This window comes from Notamacropus eugenii, chromosome 7 (genome assembly GCF_028372415.1).
Source record: "Notamacropus eugenii isolate mMacEug1 chromosome 7, mMacEug1.pri_v2, whole genome shotgun sequence".
Taxonomy (NCBI): Eukaryota; Metazoa; Chordata; class Mammalia; order Diprotodontia; family Macropodidae; genus Notamacropus; species Notamacropus eugenii.
In genome coordinates this window covers 57,609,519-57,635,537 of record NC_092878.1, presented here as the reverse complement: position 1 = coordinate 57,635,537, position 26,019 = coordinate 57,609,519, and the positions used below count along the sequence as shown (strand labels likewise).

The 26,019-nt window shown below is 37.6% G+C and overlaps 1 protein-coding gene across 7 annotated transcripts in view; it reads right to left on the bottom strand.

Moving 5' to 3' along the window:
- Positions 1-288: 288 nt before the first annotated feature.
- The window catches only part of YLPM1 (YLP motif containing 1), a 90,490-nt gene continuing 64,759 nt past the window's right edge, over positions 289-26,019 (bottom strand). For 2 of the 7 annotated variants that reach the window (XM_072622581.1, XM_072622584.1), the window contains 2 exons: positions 18,334-18,517; positions 17,591-17,994 (listed from right to left, as the gene is read on the bottom strand). In XM_072622581.1, the coding sequence (XP_072478682.1) occupies positions 18,371-18,517 (147 nt within the window). In that variant the 3' untranslated portion in view covers positions 17,591-17,994; positions 18,334-18,370. Of the gene's footprint in view, positions 420-17,590; positions 17,995-18,333; positions 18,518-21,830; positions 22,980-26,019 lie in introns of those variants that run through there. The other 5 variants (XM_072622579.1, XM_072622582.1, XM_072622585.1 and 2 more) reach the window with 4 other exon arrangements.

Genomic DNA, 26,019 nt, shown 5'->3' with positions numbered 1-26,019 from the left:
TCTAGGTTGTCCACAATAGATATATTCAATAAGTATCCCACCTCTTTGGGATACATATAACACATAGTAATAAGTCAGTGATATACAGCAATGGCTAAGGCCCCAGATGTAGTTTAGTACCTAGCTGAGGGATCCAGGACACACTTACATAGCGCTTCAGGTCAACTTGCTGCAGGAACTTAAGGAGACTTTACAGTGTCACAGACCTTAAATGCACTGCAGTTCACTCACTACTATCAGTTGGAAAGCAGCCAACCAGTCAGAGGCTATCAAAAGTCTCTAGTTATCCATTGCAGTTGATGCCCAGGGAGGTAGCTTTTGGTGATGGCAATCCCTCACTGCAAACAAGGTTTCACCAAAGATCTCTGGAGCTTGGTGGCACTGCACGCTGCACACTACGCCATTCCCGAGACCAACGTCTGCAATAAAGAAGAGAAAACCAGAGCTCAAAGGCTACTATAACATACTGACTAGGTCCACATAGTGGGAAGTCCAAGCACCAGAAACCTTCACATTAGGGAGGTTTCAGCAGTGGAACCTTGACTATTCCACAGTCATCTGTCTACTGCCTATCTTTGGCACAGAGTGAAGAATTTATGGAATTGATATTCTGGCCCACAGCGAACTGCTGACAGAAGTCCTTTGTAAAGCTAACCTTTTCACAAAACAGCATAGGCATGTCACTCAGTTTGAGATCTATAATTCTAACTAAGGGAGGTCTGGGACTTTACTATTTCTCTATACATACCCCAGCCCACCTCTATATGCTGCCACACTTTGTCTGCTGCTTCTGGAATCATCATAGCAGGTAAAATGAAAACTTTTTATTGAGGCCAGCTTAAATATTTGATGGGTTTCTTAAATATAAAGAACTTAGGTCCCATTTCTTTTAGTAAAAACTCAAGTGTAAAGATAGATTTCTAAAAAGTCTTTCTAGGTATTGTTTTGCTTTAGAAAAAAAACTTCTCCAAGTACCAGACTAATCCAACTGCATTCAAAACTCCCTTGACTTTTTCTAGCTATAATACCTTTATAAAATCCATGCTAAATTGAAAAGTTTTAAAATAAGCAAAAAAAACCTAGTATTACTCTGAGCATAGTCAATCATTCCATATTATATAAACAGAGCAATTGAGCACAATGTCTACTGCGAAATTACATAGCAAAGTCATTCATGGGAAATGATTACAAGCTCACATGACTGTCTCATCTAGAGAGGTCCTGTTTTGAGTCCCAAACTTGAACTTCATTAGCATTAAAGACAAAAACAAAATTACCTCTAAGGCAGTAAACCTTCTATCTGAAAAGATTCAATTAGATGACGTGTATAAATCAAAATTGAAACCATTTCTGCACCCCACAGTCCTTTCAGAAAGTATTCCCTAACCACAGAGCTAAGAAAAGAAGAATGTATAAACATATCTACTAGGCCAACAGAAGAATTAAATTTTATTGCATTTTCCTTTTTTTCTGCCATATAACTTTCTGTTGGGAACACTTATTGAGTGTGAACGAGCAGGTTATATTCTTCTAGCAACCCAAATACTGTTAATGAACTGCTCATTCTTTCCACTAAGATATAATAGGCAGCTATTTTTCTGCTAAATTGAACATATTCATACATACATACTCTCCTCAAACATTTTACATCTGTTTATTCCTTCAACAGCATTCTATGGTCTCACTGGTGCTTGTTTATTCTGATTTAATGCCTGACTACCAGTTAAGAGCAGGCAATTAAATGATGGTTCATGCAGGAAAAAGTTTATTACAAGGCATATTTACAAAGGCTTGCTTTCTAACAGCATATATAATTGCAAACATGACCTATACAGTGAGAGACTGACAACCATCTCCTTTGATCTTGAGTTATTAGAACTCTTCACTTTCCCTTTGAGATGACTGTACATGCCCCATTAACAAAGTCCCAGGAATCAAATAGAACTTTCTCTATAAAAAAAAAATTGTTCATGGATTTTTAGGTTTATATTGGCAAAAATCATAAAGAGAATTTCAACTGACTTCTTGGACCCTCTTCTGCTGATCTAATACTTCAAAAATCTGTGATTTCCTTAGGGTACTTCTACAGATATAAATCATACCCTTTCCATAGCTTAAAAGGAGTTGGTAGGGTCAAAAAATCCAATACCCTGCAGGCATCCTGCTGATAAGTCCCTCTAAATTTGGTTAGACTGGTCCTCAGATGATCTAATCCAGGAGTGGGGAAACTGCGGCTGGCCTTGGAAGCACATGTGGCCTTTGAGGTCCTTGAGTGCAGTCTTTTGACTAAGTCCCAGTTTTACAGAATACTTTCTTAAAGGGATTTGTTCTGTGAAGTTTGGATTCTGTCAAAGGGTCACCTTTAAGGACCTAGAGGGCCACATATGGCCTTGAGATCGCAATTTCCTCATCCCTGAATCCAGCCCTGAGCCCATAAATGAAGTCTTTCCAGCTGGATAGGATCTGTAAGGGATTGTACTCTGCCAGTACCCAAGGTCTGAGAACCCAGGGTTACCTCCACACCTGATTATGTGAAAGAACCTCCACATATCACCTAAATCTCATGGCTAATTGTTTACCTATTTAGGTGAAACTAAACCTTAATAAGGTCTGTTAAATTTAAGTCACGATGATTTTCAGAATTTTGTGTTTGTCTATAAGAATCTACTTCAATACCAACATTCCCAATGACAGCCTTACCAACTTCTTATTCTTATAACCTTGGTTCATCGCCTACCTCTCTGCCTCTTTCCTCCCAAAGCCAGACTGGATTCAGAATAGCAGAAATCTACTTTTGACTGATGTTTTAAAACTCTGTGAGTAGGTGTATAGAATTCATACAATGCAGAGTAAAAAAGAATATAAAACAAGGAGAAAGGCATGCAATAATGGAAAAGATTGGGAGAAAAAAAAGAGGGCAAAACCCTGATAATTAGGCTAACATATATCCACCCAGAATGAAAGTGAAAGTATGATACCTATTAGTCAAAAGTATATCACAACAATCAATAATTGCTTCAAGAATTTACACCTCGGTTAAAATACCTAGGTTTGTAGAAGTAAGACTAGATGTTTGTTGACCAATCTACTTCAAGACAATGGTTTAAAGTGTTTCTGGTTTTTCAAAACAGTCATTAAGAGGAGGAAGAGGGGGCTCTGATCATTTTTGTCTTGGAGATCTGTGCATGGCTGAGTAGATACAATGCTGGAGTCAAGCAGAACTCAGTTAAAATCCTGCAGGTGACACTCAGGGGCAAGTCACTGAAGACTGCTGAGACTTATCAATTAAATCAGAGATAGGTCATGGACTGGATTAGTGCAGGAATTTCCGCAATTATCACAGATCCTTGATATAAACTGCACGTCATAGCACAAGGATGCCAGCACCAAATATAGTCAAGTGTTTAGACATACTACTGCTGTGTACTACTCTGAACGTTAAAGCAAACATTCCTGGAAAAATTTTTTTTTTCAGTTTGACAATAAACATGGCCCAAGTTGCAACAGTTTCTGAAATCCAAAATCTTTAGAATGATCAAGGCCCAGGTAGTCATATAAAAAAGGCCAGATACTTGTCCTGTCTGATGAAAAAAAAATTGTGATGAAATTTTGAGTCTAGGAGGCAATAAAAAAGAATTTAAAGATAGGACATTTGAATGACTAGTTGAGAAAAGATTAGGATTCTGACTTTATGATTTAATAGTTCTATCTTCTTTTACTGAGATTCCTTTTTTTAAACTAAAAACCATCTTTTCAGGTTTTTTCAAATTTTAATAAATTTGCTGTTCCCTTATTTTATTAGTCCACTTTTATTGTACTGTTTTCTTCCTAAATATTTCAGCTATTTCTTTTCTATCCCTGCTCAAACAGGTGTTATTATTCTCTAACAGAAAAGATTTTCCATTTTTTATTGCCATATCGAACCTCGTACTAAATCCTGATACTCTTGAAATCCACCCTAATCTCCCACTCTGTGACTGGTACTGGTATCCAAACTCATCATTGGTAAAGTATCCTAATCATAAGAACTTCTTCTCAGACACATTTTCACTGCTAATACTATTTTCATTTTTATACTTTGCTTACAAATTATAAGTCTTGTCCTTGTATCCCCTCACTTTTTCTTCTCAATCCCTTACCAAAATCTTTTCATTTTTAACTTCAGTGTTTATAGTACATAGCAGCAGTCAAGAACCATAAGCTAGCAATGGATGGAATTAGAGCTGAACTTCTATCCCTGCAATGAAATATTAACTATTTGTTAGTTGAAGTAACTGAAGTTACTTAAGGGAGCAAAGGCAGCCTCCTATAATGGACAGCGCTACATCAGTGACCTGGGTTCAAACCTTGACCCTGCTATTCCTGTGACCCGAAGATCACTTCACTTCTTTGAGTTCAAGTTATCTCATTTGCAAAACGATAAGGTTCGACTAAATAACCTCTATGATCCCTTCCTGCTAAATATATAATACTAGGATCCTATGCTAACATCCTTTGGAAATCTTTAATAAGTAGTAACTAATTTAGTGTCTTTTTTAAAAAATAAAATGCTAATTATAATAAAGGCAGAAAACCTCAGCTCAAGTCAACAAAAGTTGATACAAAATATAAACTAATATATTTGCTAGTAGTCTGGTTTCTTTTTGAGCTGATCACATATAAAGCCTAATTAATACTTCCTTGCAACTTATAGCCAATTTATCACCCCTAAAATTATCCCACTGGTTATTCAAAATACTGTTTTCTGTGGCTGTTTCTACATCAACTGAATAAATTGCTTTGGGTAGATCATATTTTTTCATCTCTATATGACTAGTTATCATACCAGCAGTAGAACTAATTTGCCTCTTTAAAAAGTTGGATCAATGCTTTCTTGAGTCTAAGTTTTTGGTTGCGTTTACAAGGTTCAAGTTTTTTTCTCCCATCACATAAAAGTTAGCTTCAGTATTATTTTCTTCACAGAGAGAAGCTATTCTCTTTCCTAAGTCTCTTCATTTTACTGTCATTGCCATTGATTTTCTTCTAAGCCCAGTTTCTTCAGTGACTTGTATTTATATACCCTGACTCCCTTATTCAGAGTATTTACCAACTGCATTACATGGTTTGAGGCTAATCAGTTCTTAAGCATATTAGAGAGTGATGAAGATATTAAATGCTTTACTGAGTTCTATTATAAATCACAAGAAAAAAGATAGTATTTAATATTTATTCTTTACATTCTCAATTTGCTTTTGCCCATCATTATGATCTTAAAATTTAAGCATCTCCATAAATGGCACTCCCCACGTCCCCATCCTTTGGCCTCATAAAGGACTGAATTTATTGAGGTTGGACTTAACAATACATAAATGACAGAAATCTTTCTCTGCTGGGAAGAAAGGCAAAACCTTGGTGCCAAGAAGTTTCCAGGGAAGATGAGATAACTGAAACTTCCAATGAAACTCACAGGTATGAACCTCTTTGCTAGACTGTACTTTATTGACAACTAGACATCATAAAAAAAAAAAATTAAGAGTAGGACTTACCATAGAGAAACACCTACTCCTTTCTGGAGTTGAAAATGACTAAACTCACCTTGCTTACTTTGATTTCCCTTAATAATGGCTCCATACATTTGTATTCTATGAACCTAGATTTCAAAATGTACCTTTCTCTATAGCTGTGGCACTTTAGCAAGTACTCTCAAACACGATTGAAAATCTTTATTCCTTGGTCATTGTATGCAAATACATATTGGTTGTGAGACCACAAGTCATACTTTAGAGACAGTAACATTTTGAAAATAAAATTTAAACCAAAGCAAATCAATATTTAAATGTGTTTTGTCATTGCTACTAAAAGAAAATCTTAGTGAATGCCTAAGAGGTACTTTTTCCTTAGCTTTTTCAAATACATGACTTCATGTTTAGATTGAAAAATTAAATGAGTTTTCTTACACCTACCATGCTAACAAACCAGCATTCACCACAAGGCATTCACTGTTAACAACTCATTCTTCTGGAGACCCTGTAGGGTTTTCGATGTTGAAAAACTGGGCTGTCATCTTGATATTGTATCTGAGTATTTTGTCAAGCAGCTTTCAGATAACTAGAGGGTTCCCAAGAATAGGATATTAAGGCAGTCTACCAAAAACATTGTTGGGGATGCTCAATCACAGTTAAGGTACATCTTAAGGGCTAATAATTTGTGTAAAACAAATACTTTGCTATTCCTCGGCTACTTCTCCTCCACCCTTACAAAAGAATCTTTTACATAAAAGCAAAGATGACCAACAATGCAGAGTCTTCAAAGTTGGTGAAGTTCGTTGACGAACACAATGAAGTACTTCTCTCCTTTTTCTGCTACTGATTCCTGCTCTTCAATTTCTGGGTAGTCAGAAGGTTTGGAGACAAGATACTAAGGAAAGGTAACATCATGTCCTGGAGGAAGGAGCAAATGAATCTTCATTGCCACTGATGTACTCTTATAAAAATTCTTAAACCACAAATCTCTTATACAGAAAAATTGCCTCAACGAGCCACCCTTAAAAACATTCTTTGATGTAATAAATATCATATTAGGGGAAATGGATGAGGATCGTCCATCAATATAAAAATAAATAACCCTATCAGACAAACATTTCTCATAGGAAAGATTAATCCAGTTCCCTGCACTCCCTCAAGTTAAAAAAAAATTACACTTATTCACTTATGTCTTGTATAATATTTTGCTAGTTCCAATATGACTACAAAGCTCTAGATTTATTTTCAGGCTTGGGGCACACACGTAGCCTCAATAAAAAGGTACATTTAATTGTTGATTTTATTTGGACACAATAAACCAGCATCTCGCTGTGCTGATGTTAACCTTTTGGCTGTCAGGCCCTTTTGGAAGGTGCATTAACTCAAGGTTACAGTAATTTTATTTTGTATAAAATGTTGACTTAATTAGTAGGCATAAAAGATGAGATAATTCCACTTCTAATAGGTATCCAGAAATCAGAAAATAATTTGCCCTTGAAGAATTCAACCAAAAAACCCAAACTCTAGTTAGAGCTGTAATGAGAAACCAAAATCTGTACCACAGATCATGTTTTATGAGTAGCTTTTATTTCCTTATCACTTCCTTCAAAATATTTCAGTTAAAATAATCAAGAGACGTTTGAGTCACAGATCCTTTTAAGAAATTGAGATTTTAACATGTCCTCTGATCGGTAGAAGATGGAAGATGCAAACAGCCAGCTCATCCTGTTCAATTTTTGTCTTTTAATGAACCCTCCATAGGTGGTCCATTCAGTGTACTACAGGTCTTCTGATTCCTTTACTGTCTTAGGAGAATCAATGTACTGTATTGTTTATGCAAATGTTTGCTCTCATGTTTGATATAAGAAGGCCAAACTTTTCTAGTCAAACATGACTTCCATAATGAATGACTTTTGGTTGTATTTTAGTGTCCCTGTCATACAAATTATAATTAAAATAACAATAATCATATTATTATAATTATAATATATATAACAGTATGTAACTGTTCTAAACTCATCAGTTTATGTCAGTCTTCTCATGTCTCAGAATTCCTCTTAGTCACCATTTTTTACAGGACAATAGCATGCCATGATAGAGTACTATAATTTGTCCATCCGTTTCCCAATTAATGGGCAGTCATTGCTTCCAGTATTTTGTTCTCCAAAAAAAACCTGATGAGCATTTTGGCCTAGGTGGGGCACTTCTGTCTTTGAGTTCCTTGGAATATGTGCCCAAAAGTGGGATCACTTGCTCAAAGGGTATGACCAGAACAATTCAGTGGCTTTTCCTGAATAATTCAAAATCCACAGCGCTATTGGTGTGCTTTCTTCCCCATAGCTTCTCCAAAAATATTTCTCTTTTATCATCTTTGCCAACTTGAAGGATACGAGGTGAAATCTCAGAGTTGCTTTCATTTGCATTTCTCTTATTGTGATTTAGAGTATTATTTTCATAGTTTTAAATTTTTTTTATTGATGCCATTCTTTCATTATAGCCATTTCTAGATACTTCACCCACCCCTCTATCCCTTGGCCTTAACAGTTAAACAAAACTAACCCACATGTACAGGTCCTGCAACATTGTACTCCATAGTCTTCCCTATCCTCATTTACCCAAATAAATGAAGAAGGCTTATTTATTCATTTCTTCCCCAAGGACAAGACAGGTCGTTATGATTACTTAGGATTCAACTAAATTTTATTTTTATTTTCATTTAGATTTCTCATTGTTTATATTGTCCTGCTTCTGTTTTCTTCACTCTATATCAGTTTCTTCACTCTTTATCAGTATATCAGTTTTTCTTTGGATTCTTCACATTTGTTATTGCTCATTACATGCATCATTCTTATAGCATAACTTTTTCAGCCATTGCTCAAGCTATAAGCATGGACGACTTTTCTTTTTGCTTTTGATTTCCAGTATGTATGTTATATACTGAAAAATGAGATATCTAATTTAAAGGGCAAGAATAGTTCAGTTACTTTTTTTGCTTAATTACAAATTGTTTTCCAGAATGGCTGGGCTAATTCACTGTTCCACCAATAATGCAATGTTATGTTTATCTTTCCACAGCCCCTTCTTTAGTCACAATTTGCTGAGTGAGTGTGACACAAAACCTCAGTTATTTAAATTTTCTCCTCTAAAGATTTTGGGCAAGCTTGCATATGGTTATTGATAGTTTGCAATTCTTCCCTGGAAAACTCATTTCTTTTGATCAAAAGATCAGGAATGTTTTGATTCCTATATTGGAGAAATGACATCTTGGCTTATATGCATTTCTGTCAATTGTCTATATATCTTGGATATCAGATTTTACAATCAGAGATATTTTAGGCAATTTTTGCTTTACTCAACAGTTTCTCATTCATTTTGCTCACACAAAGCTTTTTACATAAATCATAATTATTTTTCTTATGGACACTTTGATCACTTGTTTCATTGAGAAATTCCCCTTTAGTCATTTGTGAAAGATGCTGCCTTTTCACTCTCCCCCCTTCCCCTTTAATATGATAAGCCACTGAGGCCACTTATCTACTTGGAACCTATTACGGTATATGGCATAAGGAGAAAATTTTATTTTTACCTAAAAGTTTTTCAGTTTTCCTAGTAGTTCTTGTCAAATATAGTCATTCCCCCATTAGTTTGTTTTCATGTTTATCATACTTGAATGTTATGTTCAAATTGCTTTTGGGTTCCGCTTGTCTGGTTTTTCCACTTAGCTAGTTTTCTATTAATTTTCCTTAAGATTTTAATTTTCTTTATGCAAATCCTATGTGTGACTTGGTAGGTGAAGTCAGAAATGTATGCATTTTTGAAATACTGAATTTTTTATCACTTAATTCTTATTTTTATTAATAAATTGAACAACAATTTTTGGGGGATTTTTGTATCGTTATTTTATTGACACTGTCTTGATCAGTTACCTTTGATGATTTTCTGGAATCTTCTGAGTAAACCATCACAACATCTGATTTTTTCCTCTTTTTTTGTCAAGGTTGATACTTTCTCTCTTGCTTTATTGCTATAGCTAGCATTTCTACTACTAGGTCAAACAATATTGGAGATGAGACATTCTTGATTTACTGCTGTATTTACTTGGAAAGCTTCCAGTGTTTCTCTGCTGTCCTTGGCTTTAAGCATATACCTTTGATCCTTGTATTCATTGAATAAATTCCATTTGGTCATAAAGAATAACTTTCTGTTGGAAAAACCCCTCTTAACTAAGATTTCACTTATAAATTTTGCATCAATAATTATGGCATTCTGCTGCAGGGGTTTCCTTTTCTACTTTATCCCAGGAATCAAACCTAGTGCTCTTTACTACAGAACCACTTAGTTGGTTTATTAATTTTTGTCTTTTTAATAAAAGTCACTTCAACATTTCTATCATTTCCCCCAATTTTACCTATTTTTCTAATTTTGCAATTTCTTTTCAACTCATTTTAGATTTTCTGGTTTAGTTCATTAATCCTCTCTATTTAGTTTTCAGAGGTATTTTTCTTTCCACACCTGCTTAACTGCATCATTCAAATTTTGTTGTTGTCAATAATTTATTAAGTAATTTCTCATGTGCAGGAGAGAGCTGGTCATCACAACAATCTATCTAAGATCACCATACACTTCTTTGACCAATAACTTTCTGAACGTTTAACTCTTCAATATTAAGGAGTATAATGATTTGTAGCCAAACAGCAAATCACTATAGGAAAAATGCACACTTTGGCTGAAGATGAAAGAAAAGAAAAAAAAGATACCAGATTCTTCACCTCTCCAAACCATTCTCCACTCTCCCCTAATGATGACAAAGAAGAATTTTTGGGAAAAGTTCTTGTTTTTTTGGGGGGGGGAGGGGAGTATGCAGGAAAATACTATCTGGGACCTTTTCCATTAAAAAAAAATCTCTTCAAGATATCTTAAAAATAGATTTTTGAATGCCTTCAAATTGTGCTGCCTCCAGCACTAATTTCTTCTGGATGTTTTTGATCAGGCCTAACCATTTTTCCCTACTTCATCTTTTGAAAATATATTCCTATTATCTCACTACACACTGGATACAGAGGTAGTATAGCCAAAATATGTACTTCCTGTTGTCGATGGAAATAAATCACTGAAAACTACTGCAGATCTGTTAAAATGTGCATCTATTTATTAACTTCCTCATGGTCTCATCTTCAGATGATCTCTGGATGAATTGTGTTAGCTGAATCTCAGGTGTAGCTTTCTGTAGACTTCAATTATTTCTTAGGGCTATGCTGTCCACCTTCCTGTCCGTCTTCCATCTTACTTGTATTGCAATAAAACTTTTACTAATTTCAAATCTGTGCTGTCCATCTGCCATGCCTCTTAGATTTATAAGTTATTACATGTTTTCTGGCTGGGACAGTTCCTGATATCTCAGGGCATCCATCACTTTAAGCTTCTCAAAAAAACAAAACAAAACAATGGAAGTCAGAAACAATGTCTAGTTTTGCTCATTTCACATTTTTTGGAGTTGATATCTAGTCAAGTTTGAGTTGCTATGAACATTTATGTTGTTAATCTTCAGCCTTTCTTCTAATTTGATGACTACACAGATGTCTTTGAAAAGATATCTACATCTCCAACCGTTTTCTATCTGTTGACAGTCAACTGCACTTTCATGATGCTGTTAATGCTTCTCCTATCCAGTACTTTACAAATCTTTCTTTGAAAGAATAAGATACAGGTATGACTGCCTGGTGTATAAGCATGACATTGATCCTAAAATCAATATCTTTTCTTCTTATTTTTTAGTCTGGAGCCACATTTCTCACCATAGTTTTTTATTGTCTTCCCTGTTGTCAAGAGTCTGCAATGAAATAAACGTGTTCCCTCATTTGGAAGAATCTTGTCACTTTCTTCATAGATTTTCTCTCTCCTCTGTAAGAGATGCTGGCACAAGAGCTGCAATCATCTTCACGGGGATGTGCCTGCTCATATTCATCATGAGTACTACAAGGTGATATGGCCAAGTGCCATTCTTATTTTCTTCTCGTGGGGCACATGATGAAATCAATTCTATCAACTCTTGTTATTTACTCTTCTAAAGAGGATCTGAAAATGAGAGTGTGTCATTTCTTCATTAAGTTAAAAATTCTTTAATTCTTTCAGTTTTTAGTAAGAATGTCAATACAGAGGCGACTCACTTTTTCCTTAATAAGGTTCAACTCTGATGTTTCAGCATGGTATAGAGGTGCCCTCAAGACTCCCAATGGTTCTTTCAGAGGATCCCAAACTATTGCCGATCTTACCAAGCAGAAAGGCATTGAGTATAGGCCCTGAAACAGACTGTGTCTGTAGTCTGAGGACAAGCATAAGTATGAAAAAATTCACCAATTAGCAACCAGATCACATGACAGTTTTGGCCACTTCATATAATGATACAGACTAAAGTACAAAATGATTCTCACTCCTGTGCAATCCCTTCTTTTTTCTTCAGTGGTGTTAACAAAGTAACAGGAAATGGGGCAGAGACTGCTAAGAATTATACAGTTCTTAGGTCAGCTACAAATATTAGTTTAACTGTTTATTTCTTACCATGCAATCTTTATCCAGCAATCAATGTGCTGACACACATCTCTAGATGAACACTTATTAAATCTCAGTAAATTTTTACACTAACAACTTACCAATTCAGGGGACAGAACTAGGGTCAAGACAATTTCTGCTTATTCAGATAATGAAGGAATATATTTCTGATCTTATCAACTTAAATACTTTTAAAATAAGAAGGTTCATATTTAACGAAAGCAGTGTGCTCTGGAGAGAACAAAGCTCACTAGTGTTTTGTTTTGGCAGAGCAAGTCTAATAAGTAAAAAATAATGAACTCAATGGCTAAGTTTTTTCATTATTCCCTTTGCAAATATTCTGGGTAAGAAACTGCCCCACTTATTAGAAATCCAAGTCCAGGGGCACAGAACAAATGAACAATATTAGTACAGAAGGAGTGGTCATAAAGGGAATGTATTTGATGAAAAAAAAAGAAACGCGTATTAACTGAAATGTCTGTTTTTTCCAGTCCATCAAACACAATACATATCTACCCCAAATTATATTTATTTTGATTTACAGCTGTTACTTTTTTCCAGTCTAAAATATTTTCCATTTTATTAGCTTTTTATCAGTTATTACCAAGGACTCCAAAAGGAGGGTAGCGAAACTTTATAAGCTGAAAAGAATTTAAAGTTAGGGTCTTGTCCATGCTCATACCAGGAGAATTATAAAAATAATTGAAAAGAGAGAGTAACAAATCATAAACTTCAAGAAATCAATACATAGCAAAAGTATACCAACCTTCAAACTGCTAGTTGCCAGAGAGGAGCTGCAAGTGCTTCCATTTTTCCAAGGCAGAAACAATATAAAAGAATGGTGATTTGATAGCAAAATATTGAGGTTAAATTCATATCCAGGCATAGGCCACAGCTGCTCCATTTAACTAAAGGAAACTATTTTCTTTTAGAGCAGGAATGTGCCTATTTACTAGACAGTACTGATAAGTTCCCTTTTTAGGTGTAGAAAGTGCTATAACAAAATGTGTTTAGAAATGGGGACTTTGGAAAACAACACCTATCAGTGTTTTCACACTAAAGGAAGCAATGCACAAAAGTGTTCTTTTCAAATTCTATGTTAAAATAAGTACTGCTTTCTAGCACATAAGGAAAACAAAACTTAACTACACCCTCTGATATGAAGGAAAAATTGCTTTTAAAAAGCTCAATTTGCACATTATTACCTAAAACAACTAGAACTGTAGTATTTCATTCTTTCCAAGCCTTCAATGTTTACACCCTCCCCCCCCAATACCCATGCATACGCTCATTTTAAAAGCACTTAAACTTGTTATATCTCCCTGATTCAATGCATCTGTAGACATCTATCGCTGAAATTACTGCTATACTGGAAAGGGGGAAAAGATAAAATACAGAGAATATCTGAAGTATTCGTAAACTAGCCTGTGTCAATTTTGAAATCAAATTTTATTATGCCAGTGAAAAAAGTGATTTGAGAAAAGCATATAAGAAGCCATGGTAAAAAGTTATTGTCTAAGAAATTGGGTATTTGCTTAGAACTAAACTACCTGACACGCTGTCATATGCATGTTTTTCATGATTTTTCTATATGAAATTGTACTGTTTTCAGGCAGTTATCGAGTAAACATTCCCATAAGGTTTATGATTGGGTATAATTACTGGAGAAGAAATATCAAAGAACTTCTTAAATAAGCATTTAATTGATGTATTAAGTAATAGGCCCAAATATGTTAAGTGTTTTGGGAGAGGAGTAATCATGTATCATAGACTTGCCATATTCCAACCCATATTTTGAATACTGCAAAGTCCAGTCTTTTGTTAAATTTATAAATGGGAGTCTAGGTTCAAGGTGAATGTTCTTCCTAAGAAGGTCATCAGCCTGGACTAATGTTAAGAACACTGGACTAGGAGATGCGAATCTGATTCTTGACTTTACCACTACACAGCTATGTGACATCAGGTAAGTTTTTTCATCTCTCTGGACTGAATTCCCCATTATAAGATGGAGTAGAGCTAAAAGGTTTCAAAGATGCCTTCCAGCTTCAACATTCTAAAGAGAAAGTATACAAGTCTACTGTGGAAGAACACTGAAGCAATCAGTAAAGTCCTCAGTGTTCTTTTCCCTATGCATGGGAAAAAAGGAAAAAAAAATATGTAGAAAAATAAATTCTAGTTACATCTTAAGGGGACAGGAACCCATTCTGTCAAAAACATGGAGTAAAAAACTCTCTCAAGAAAAGAATATTAGTTAAGCTGGAAATACAGATGACTTCAATCACTCAAGGGTTCTTACTCTAGAGAACATTGCCAAAAGCTGAAGAACACCAAATGTGCATAATTTGAGAGAGATTTCAAGCTTCTTACACACAGGAATGACTAGCTTACGTGGCCAACTTTTCAACCATTCCCTTGTTATTCCCTCATACTCAAACCTGCAGGCCCTTCTTGGGATTAGATCTCAAGGTCAGTGTCAGAGGGTGGTCAATTTTACTACAGAGCATGAAACTGCACAAGAAAACAACACAGACACTTATGGGGCACCCAAGTGGGAGGTTTATAATCAAAGGGAAAAATTCAGCTGTATACCTTGATTAATCCTTTTCAAAATGTGGCATTTCTACAGTATCTGTCCCCAGAGTTAGCAAGTGTTTTTTGTTATTTGTTCAAAAGTTGGAACTAATTATTGCATTTCTAAGGAAAGGAGTTGTAGCTATGACAGGGGATTTTTTTTTTACTTCAGACATTAAAACATCTTCATTTTTAGTCCATATTTGAAAAAAATATATCAAATATCAGGTTCAAACTCATAAAGAAGAAACAAACTCCTAGTAAATTTTGAGTAAAATGAATATCAACATCAAATGGTTTAGTGTGGATAAATGACTTGTGCTATCAGTCATTAAAAGATAAGGGCAATACCAACCTCAATCTCAGTGATTCCCCAAAAGGGAAGAAGATAAGATCCCGGTTCCAACAATGTTTGTTCAGAGGCAATTTACTACATGTGAAATTACATGTCTAGCTGAAGTAATGGATTACTTCACTTTGCAATTTAATGATGTTAGGATTTCCCCCAACATTATTCAACTCGTTTTGCAGTGACATGGACAATACTAGAATAAATGTAATAAACTAACGTGTGTATATGTATGCATGCATGTGTATATCTATATTTATACAGATGCACGCACACCCCAGATTCTTTAAGACTACAGAGAGTTTAGAGAACTCTATGAAAGGTAAGGTAAAATAGCAAATAGAGAGCCATCATCCAAGTCATAAAGACCTACATTTCAAGTCTTTCACATACTGGTTGTGTGACTAAGGGCATGTCACTTGAACTCTAAATATGCCCAGATAAATCCCTAAGATTCTAAGTAGGATAGCACCTGCCAATCTCTACAGCTCTAGTGAGCCTCCTCACTAGAAGTTCTTTGCTAAAGAAATGTAACATAGATCTCGATCCCATGGTCCCTTCCTCCTTTACACACACATGTCCCTACTCCCTACCCCCAGCCAAGGCTACAGAATTTACTCTCCTAAAGAGCAAGACCTTAATTTTGCTTTTGTATCCCCACAACACAAGGCCTTGGCACACAGGCTTCTTGTTAGATTGAAATGAACAGAGAAAAAATTAGGTCTTAGCTCAGTCCTTTGTATTCCCAAAGAGAATACACATGTTAATAGATCTGAGGTAGCAACAAACTGACACACACACCAATTTCACATTATATTTAATGTATTTTCCAATACATCTATGGCTGTTTCTGATTCATTCTGCTCCCATTCATAATGCATTCATTAAAATTCTTTCAATTTTTTTCTATTATGAGCTTCATAATCCATTACATATTTTTAAGGCAAATGCTATTACCTCTGCACTAACCTCATGTGAATTAGGAAAGGCTTTCCCACTAATGATTAATGATTTGGGTTTATTCTCCAAAGTCATTGTAACATTTCTGTAGAGAGCTGTCTTTTTTTCTAATCCTGCAAGTATTTCAAAGCAGGAGTGTTGTTGTTCTTTTTCATTTGCATAAGACATGAGCACAGAAAGAGAAACATGCCTGCAAGGACAAAAGAGGGCCCACTCTGAGATACTGGCAATGGCCACTTTTTACTCCGTACACAGTAAAAAGGAGTGGATCACAACACAAAAATAAAAACCACAACAGTAAGATGAGTTTAGTGGGAATAAAGTAAGCCTGTATCTTCTTCTGAATTAAGTACCCATTCTGGATGCTTTATTTTTTATATGAAAACAGACACTAGGTAGAAATGGTAAACTGTAAAATAAACATCAAGTCCTCGCACAAACATTAAGATAGTTTCTATTATTCACCCTGTGAAAAGTTTTTCATTGAAACATAATGAAAAAGGCTGAAAGAGTACGTTAACAGAAATGTATTAGATCAATAAGCAAACAGAGAAAGGCTTATTAAATACTACGAACAGTGGTTCTTTTTTAATGTAGCAAATAATACATTCAGTATTGACTGGTTAAAGAACTTAGAAGCATCTTAAGTTTAAACATTTAGCATTGCAGGATAGAGAAGAGTACAGAAAAGGATTTCACCTTAAATTAGTGTTTCAGGGCTACAATTTCAAGTATATTAATACCTTGTCCAAAAAAATGGTACTATCCAATTACCAGTCAAATGTTAGTTCTTTTTACACCACATTGAAGGTAAACAAGCAAACAAAACAATTTTGTAACTGTAAATGTAAAGGAAAGTATGTCTAAATATTCAAGCTTTTTAGAAACAAACTTACGACTTGCTGTGTTAGGTTGTGAAATGGGAATGCTGTTTGGGAAGAATGCTCCTCTCCAACTCCCAGGCTGAAAAATGACTTTTCCCTTTGTTTTAAAAAAAAAAAAAAGGTAAAAAGAGGTCCTCTTCTCTCTGTAGACAGGAGGGGTATTTGGGTTCTAGCTTGGGAAATGTCCAGGTTATAGCCTGGCATACCTATATGATAAGATTAAGCTTTTCGTGTTGGAGGCAGAGTGCATTGAAGAGGAGTCATCTAGTAAGGACAAGAAACCCGTGTCCCAGAGGACTCCTCATCATTGCTTCATACCATTTTCTAGCATTTTGTTTGGAAAAAATCAGTACATCAAGCTCAGCACTAAGGCAACATCCTACTGAGCTCCATGGAGCATATCAGTCCTGGCCACTAAGATTTGAAAGGACATACCGGGACAGAAGACAAAAAAGAAAAACATTATCTTATAGAACAGATATTCTCCAGGGAGCTAATAAGTAAATGGAAATTAACCACTACCAGTCATCAAGAGGCAAAGACAGATAAAGAAGTCAGCTACAAAGACAAGAATGTGTGATCAAACACTGAGCTTTGTGTTTACAATATGTAGGTCCTACAGAATCATTGAGCTCTGCCACTGTCAAGGGAAACAGGTTTGGTATGTAAAACTAGCACACATTAAGGACACACAACATTAAATACAAAAAATAAAATGAAAAAACAAAAACAAAAACAAGAGAAAGGGGCCCATGCTGTACAGCCCATGAACCTCATTGGCTTTATAGTGAAAGTTTATTGTTCTTAATCCTAGTACAATCAGCTACCAATTACATACAGTATAAAAAGGAAACGGCCACAAAGCAATGATGATACAGTCTGTGACTTTGTACAGTGGAGGAAATCTGTTAGATCTCTCCCATGATCCCACCCTGGCTTGAGTAGCTAAACTATCAATCCCTCCCTTCCCAAAAGAGTTAAAAAGAAAACTGGCATCTTGCTCAGGTACAGCAAGACTCTAATACCTCTTGGGGGACACTGGAGATCATCTGCCAATATTTAGAGAAACTTGTAAAAACTAAAGCAGCAGAAATAAACCATAAAACTGAACTTGGAAGCGATGTGACCCCCAAAGGATCTCCATGAGTCCTTGACTTCAGAGTGCCTAAAAGCGATTATCCTGCAAAGAAAAGAAAGGGGTGTCATATAGCATAACTTAACAAAAGAAAAGGTACAATCCAACACTATATCCTCTTGAAAAGTGTACAGATCTCAGTTTTCTTGTTGATTAAGTTTTTGGTGTGTAGGGGTGAGGGGGGAGTTATACAAACTTGCTAGCTTTTTAAACCCCATTTACAGGTCATTACTCACAAAGGTATGTAATTTGTTAGCATGAGTAACCATTATAGAACTGGAAAAATATGGGAAGATAAGTCCTTTTAGGAAATGATGCAGTCATTTTTTTTTTTAGGCAGAAACAACTACTTTACAGGCCGTTTAGAAAATGTTACATTCTTACCTTATAGGCAATAAGGACTCCATTCATTAACTAAGTCTCAAATATATTTGGTGCGATTGAGGGCTCTTTCAGCAAGGTGACCACTTTCATCTGTGATCTTCTCCCAGTCAGTCTGTCCAACCACAAAACCTATGGCCCTTTTCCTATCTGCATCTTTCTTTTCTTCCAAATCTGCCCATCGTACCTACAAAGAACAAAGCATTAGGCTGGGCCTTTGGAGAAGAAATATGCCAGAATATAATGAGTTTCCTCCCTTCTCTGAATAGCCCATCATAAGGGGAAACGAACTTAAAATTAATGATTTAAACAAAGAAGCCTATTTAAAAGTAAAAGAAATAATCCAAGGAAAAATGGTAGAGGCTCTTCTTGAGTCACAGGAGAGAAAATTCTTGAAACACTTCTTAAGACAATAATTTTCATTTTGAATATAACAGAAAAACATACAGAATATTAAAGTACTTTCTATTCTAATTCCATGATTAAAGAATAAGCACATCTGGAAGAAAAGGCAGGCTGAATAGACCTTGACATAATAATTGCCATATAAATAAAATGTAATGCTTAGTATAATGACTATACTTTTGATGTGTTCACGTATCTCCTTTACGTTGACATCTCAGAGAAAGAAAGAGAGAGTATAGTCACTACCACACCTATTTAAAGAGAAGGAAAGGTCAATAAACAATAAGCATTTATTAAGTGCCTGCCATATGCCAGGCACTGTGGTGGGCACTGAAGACACAAAGACAAAAAAGTAACAGTTCCTGCAGAATACTATCAGGAAAACAATATGTACATGTGTAAAAATGAAAATACATGTAAAGCAAATACAGGATCATTTGGGGGAGCGGTGTGGCTAGGGTTAAAGGAAATAGCAGGGGGTGGAGATCAGGCAAAGCTCATGCAGAAGGTGGCCCCTGAGCTAAGTTTTGAAGGAAACTCAGGACTTCTAAGGGGCAGAGTTGAGAAAGGAGTGCATTCCAGGCATAGGTATAGCCTGTGCAAAAGTACAGAGATTAAGAACAGAATGTTGTTGTGTGAGAAACAGCAAGCAGGATGGTTTGGTAAGAATGTAGGCTACGTAAACAGTAGTTCTGTAGGATCAACCTGAATAGTGAAGAGGCAGCCAGATCATGAGGGCTTTAAGTGTCAGAAACAAGAGTGTGTACTTCATCCCAAAACCAAAAAGGTTTTGTCACAAGTTTCTGAGCAGGGGAATAATTCAGTTTAGATCAAGGCTTTAGGAGCATCACTTTTGCAGCTGAGTAGAGATGGAACTTGGGGAAGAGAGATCAATAAGGAGGATACTGTAACAGACCAAGACAGAAATGAAATGATAATGAACATGATGGGATAATGTCAAGGTTTGGCCTTGAAGACAGGAATTCTACTTCCTCTAGGAAAGGATTTATCATATTTGGGGATTACGAAGAATATTAATAACAAAGCTTCTCCAGTGCAATGGAAACTCCTTGGGAACAGGACCCATCTCCTTCTTGCCTCTGTCTCTTCAGTGCCCAGCATGCTACGTAAGGCACAGGAGGCATTTGTACTTGCTGAAGTCACGGCTCCACTATTTCAAAAACATGTAGGTATAATAATACAGTATGTAAACAGTGACAGAGTTCTTCAAATGAAAATGAATGTGAAACAGCTTCTGCCACACATCAATTTCTACAATATTTATGCTTGTTAAAACTATCTATCAGCATACTCATAAAAGAGGGCTGTGAAACAGGAGACACAAAAATTATTTCTGACTTGAGAATTTTTCACATTTTCAGTGGGGGTAAACAGCTGCTTTCTGAAAAAGAGCTACCATCCTAATCATCATCTAAAAAGATAATACTGAAACACTCTGAAGAGTGAAGAAAAATACCACAACAGAAATAAAAGTCTGCACAGGATCACAACGTATTACTTTCTCTCTCTTATTTTTCTTTCATGGTTTTCCCTTTTATTTTTTCTTTCCCAAAATAGCTAATATGGAAATATGTTTAATATGATTATATACGTATAGCCTATATAAGACTGCTTGCCACCTTAGGGAGAGGGGAGGGGAGGGAGAGAGAACAAATCTGGAACTCAAAATCTTCTAAAGTGAATGTTAGTTAAAAACTATCTTTACATATAATTGGAAAAAATTAAAATAATAAAAATCTGCACAGGTACTGGTGCTAATTATTCCTGATTCTTCTTTGAAAAGTTAATTTTCAAAGTATGGAACATTTTGTTCAATCTCCTCCAATGGCTTTATTGAAAAGCCTTGCGAATAATGCTCTTCTCTGTACGTGACGCAACCTATGTGTAATTTAAATTTATTCCATAACAGATGGTAGATTTTTTTGATCCACCCATAGCCTTCTTTTGCTCAGTCGCTCTTACGATCAGAGACACATATCCTGTGAGTGAAATGACTGGGGTTACTAGATATTAATGATTTGCCCATGAATTAAATCCATTGCTTTGGTAGCATCAACAGAGCTATCAATCCATCCAGACCTTGAATAGCCTAAGCTCACAGGATGACAGATTTAGAACTAGAAAGTCACATGACTAGTGGGGGTAGGGAAGGACAGAGGGAAACTAGGTGTCACAGTAGAAAGAGCACTGGTGGATCTGAAGTCAGGAGGATCTGAGTTCAAATATGGCCTCAGACACATGCTAGCTCAGAGAGCAGAAAATTATGTGTAACCACTCTTACTTAGAACTACAATTTAAAATAGCTGTTCATCTAATTTTGAACTGAAAAATTTAGTTTCTTTATGGAGGAACACAAAGAACAATAAAAAATAAAGATATAACTATTATAAAAAATGTCCTTTGACTAAATGAATATCTGTATCACTTGGAAGTAATTTTCCTGAAATCTAAAACAAATTCCAGTTTAAGTAAGCATTTTGATAAAATATAACAATGATAGACAGCACAGGACTACCTAATTATTTTGTGGTATAATTTCATTATGCTGAAAAACACAGACTGAAAATGCTAGAAAATCATATTCCCAGGACGTTGTTGACCTGGTGTTGAAATGCAGCTGAAGCAGACCTTCTATTCAGGGTTGGAGTCCAGTAGGGAAAAGAGAAATATATTATATGTGTGTATATGTGTATACATATGCCTCTATGTCCATGTATATGTGTAGATACATACATGCACGTGTGTTTTATATATACATGTGTGCGCACATGTGTCTCTCCTTCATGCCTTTGTTCCTACTGGATAAGTGGTTTGGACACTAAGTTGTTGGCATGCTTAAGGTGGCAGTGAGAAGCAAGGAAGGAGAGTTAACTTCTATTTAGTAGCAAGAAAAGAATGATGAGGAGTCAAAATGAATTCTTTTTGCTCACAGGTGCCTTTGTTCCCTGTAATACAACTGTATAATGACATACATGGATATATGTCCGGCCTAATTGCCGTGGGCTGCCGGGTCCTTCTTACCTAACTCAGGTCTTCAGTGATCAGCCGGATAAACATATGAGAGAAGAGACCTCCAGAGTCAAACAAGTGTAGGCTTTATTCCAGATACTAGCTACATGTCAGCATGCAGGACGACTTCTCCCCATGAAGCCCCCTTCTCCTTCCAGAGGAGAGAGGAACCCAACCCCCAGGCTCTCCTGTCCCCATTTAAGTTCTCCCAGCTGCATAGTTTATCTGTGGACACCGTGTATGCTCTCAGCCCTTTAGCTAATTAACAACAGGTGTGCTCAGACCACGGACCAATCTCAAGACTTGCTCTCCCCAGCAAGTTTCCACTGAGAAGAGGTGGAAAAACAAGATAGCTTGTGTTTCACTCCTCAATTCCCAGCTGTTTCCTGGGGGGCCTCGTGAGAGCTCTGAGGTTTAGAAGCCCTCACCTTTACCTGACCTGAGACTGTTCACGTGAAAACTGAGCTTACACCCCAACATCTCCCCTTTTTTGTTTTGCGTGGAGCGCATGTGACCTTAGAGCAAATAGCAGCTGGTGGCTAAGTGGGTTAGGGAGGCCTTTAACATGTGGATGCCCCACAGCAAGAACTTCATTTACACAGGAACCTGCAGCTAGAACAACAACTGACAAAGAGAGGCATCTCCCCATCACAGGGAACCAGGTTTGTTTTCAACAAAGCAAAGATGGAACTAAATCACTGAATTAAGCATATTAAAAGAAGAGGAAGTGCAATCACTAATCCCAAAGCATATTCTATGATAGTGGCACAGTGCAGGCACCTAATCACTTTACCACGCCCCCTTAGTTATGCAAATGGGCCACAGGGCCAAGCCTGTGAAGTTCAAGCGAAAGTTTGTCACCCCCTTGCGGGATCTGTGATGTCAAAGTCCTCCCTCAGCCACTGGGAGGAGTTGCCTTGATGGATAACAGGTGGCAATGTATCAGTCCACTCAACGAGGACCAGCCACGATGGATTCAGCAGGAGAACCCAGTACTATGTCTGCGTGGCAGTGGTTGGGATCGGTGCTGCTTCCTCTTTGGGCAGCAATGTCAAAGCTGTCAGCAGTACACTCAGGCGGTGTATGGTCCTTTTCCGGGGTCCCTTGGGTCGTACCCTCCGGCGTCTCCGACGTCTCCGACGCTGCTTCCCACCTGCGGATCCTTCTGATAGGGATCCACGTGTCTCCTTTTCCTGTGGAAACACAAACATACCCTGAACCCCATATTAGTATCTTATATGGACCTTGCCATTTCCCTGAGGCCATGTCCTTTACCATGGCCCATGTGTCCTTATTTCCAGCCTAGGTATCACTTTCCTTCTGGGGTTGCCGTGGAATAGTCACAAAATGTCTCATAGCTGGAGTAGTGTGCGAATTTTTTGAAAGATGCAAAAAAATTGTGTGTATATACAGCTGTGTTTAGCTCTGATTGTGTTAGGCAACCTCTTCCCCTTTTTTGTTTGGTGAGGATCACCTTTATGGTGAAGTTGGCCCTTTCCACTATGGCCTGGCCTTGTGGATTGTAGGGGATTCCTGTAACATGTTGAATCCCTAGATCGTGGAGGAAGTGTGCAAAGGTTTTAGAAGTGTAGGTGGGACCGTTATCTGTCTTTATTTCTAAGGGTAGACCTGAAACAGAAAAACAATGCCAAAGATGTATGATGGCATAGGGAGGTGTAGTGGAGATAATGGATACCTCCATATCCTTTTCTGGGTCCCACCAGAATGTGATAGACTCTAAAAATTGTTTCTTTATTGCCTCTAAGGCCTTGGCTGCTTTGGGAGTCAACGTTCGAGGGGAATTTAAAGCAGAGTCTCTCGTCGGTAGGGAATAAAGAGGTTGCATGAGAGGTAGGGGTATGGGCACCTTTGATCTTATCCATTGGATAGCACCTACAAGTTTCTGAGCATTGGATCTTTATATCCCATTTTGGGGGTTCCAGATGAATGATGGTGCCCTGTATTTGATATCCCAGATATTTGTAACTGGATCCTCTCTATATTTTTTCAGGTGCAATGACTAATCCTAGTCCTTGAAGGTTCCTTTCTACTGCTTGGAAACACTTCTCCAGTTCCTTAAGCTGGGGTGCAGTTATAACGATGTCATCCATACAATGGATGATTTTACATTGGTATTGCTACCTGGGGCTTTCTAATGTTTGATTAACATACCATTGGCAGATGGTGGGGCTGCAACTCATGCCTTGGGGCAGTACCTTCCATTGATACCTCTTTGCAGGTCCTTCATTATTAGGATGAGGCACTGTAAAAGCAAATCGGGGACAATCTACTTTGTTTAAAGGGATGGAAAAAAAAACCAATCCTGAATGTCAATGATTATAAGTGACCAGCCATCCAGGATGTCATTAGGAGAAGGGAGACCTGGGTGCAGGGCTCCCATGGGCATGAGAGACTGATTTACCTTCCTTAGGTCTGTGAGGAACCTGAACTTTCCGGATTTTTTCTTTATTACAAACACAGGAACATTCCAGGGCGACTGTGATAGTTCTATATGCCCCTTTATTAATTGCTCCTTAACCAATATTTGTAGCGCCTGGAGCTTTTCTGGAGTCAGGGGCCATTGCTCCACCCAAATTGGGGTGTCTGACTTCCAATTCAAGGGTGGGGACTCCAGTGCAACTGCAATGGCCCTCACTAAAAATTTGATAGCCTCATCCCCAGGCGGCTCATGATGTCTCTTCCCCAAATGTTAAAACTAAGTCCTGGAATCACCAATGGCCATACAATTCCTTGGCGATCCTCTGCCTCCCACTTCACTGGGTGCATTGTCTCTAAGGTATTTTGGCACCCTCCTACTCCCCACACTGGTCTCTGGCTTTCTCTGAGTTTCCAGTGCCGGGGTACTGAGCGACCGCTAAGGAAGGTCCTATCAGCTCCAGTATCAAGGAGGCCAGTCATGGGAATTCCATCTAGCCAGACTGTACACTAAGGTCTATTCCGTCTTATTTCTCTTAGTAACTGTATTTGAACTGAGTGCTTTAAGGGAAGGACAATAGCTATGGGAAGGTGATTGTCTATATGAGTTGGCTCGGCTACCACATTGGAGCATGGAAATGCAGTGGTGCCGGCGGGATAAACTCCTGTATACATAACTACAGGTGTGTGGGAGGGGTTCTGCAATATCAGGGATTTCTCCTGTACAGGGTCTCTCAGGGGAATCATAGCAAACTGATGAGCTGCAAGCTGGTATTTACCTAAGCTGTAAAGGTGTTGCATTCCTTTCTCCAGCCCCATAATCTCTTGTATTCTCCCTCCAAGGGGCTGTCCAGAGTCTCTGCCAGAGGGCACATTTTTGGGGCCCTTAAGGGGCCCCTCACCCCGTTTCCCAACTTCCTGCATTGTTTAGCTAGGTGACCTGGCTTTCCACATGAAAAGCAGGGGCCCTGATCCCTCCCTGTTCCTTCCCTTTGCCTACAGTCCCTCTTGAAGTGTCCCGGTTTTCCACAGTGAAAACATTTTTTCTCCAGAGAGATGTTACGTAAGGCTGCGGCCAGACACTCCCCTTGGACTTGTGCCATGTACACCTGGCTCCCTACCCTTTCACATCTCTGTATCATTTCTTCAATGGATGCATTTTTCGGCAGTCCCAGCATTGCCTTTTTACAGTCATGATTACAATTCTGCCGTAACAACGTCTTTAACACTATCTCTGTCCTTTGACTCTCCTCTCCCATGTCTTGGCCCACAGCCTCCTGCAGTCTGGCTACAAAGTTAGTAAATGGCTCAGTGCTTCCCTGCATAACCTTAGTCATGGGAAGCTCTTTCTTTCTTAGAGGCTATAATCTTCCGGGCGGCAATAGCCATTCCCGCAATCAGAACATAATCTGCTCCTGAATACTGTAATTGATCTCCTGTGGCCTCATACTGCTCTGTTCCTGTTAATTGCTGATAAGCCTGGGAGGCCTGAGCTCCCAGCCCACCAGTAGTATCCTTCACTTTTTGAGAAAATTCTGACACCCAAATCACATTCTGCCCAGGGGTAAGGCAGGCTCTGGCTAAGCTCTTGCAGTCATTGGGGGTTAAGACAAACTGACCACTAAGAGTCTCAAGCATGGCTATGACAAAGGGTGAATTGGGGTCGTGCTTGGTACAAGCCTCTTTGAGAGTCGCTACCCTCTTCCACACTATGGGTATGTGGCCCCTCTGAACCCCACTGGGGGCATCGGGGTCTGCTCTTTCTACCACAGGGAATGTCCCTACATCTTCTCCATCCTTTATGGCCTTTTGTATCCC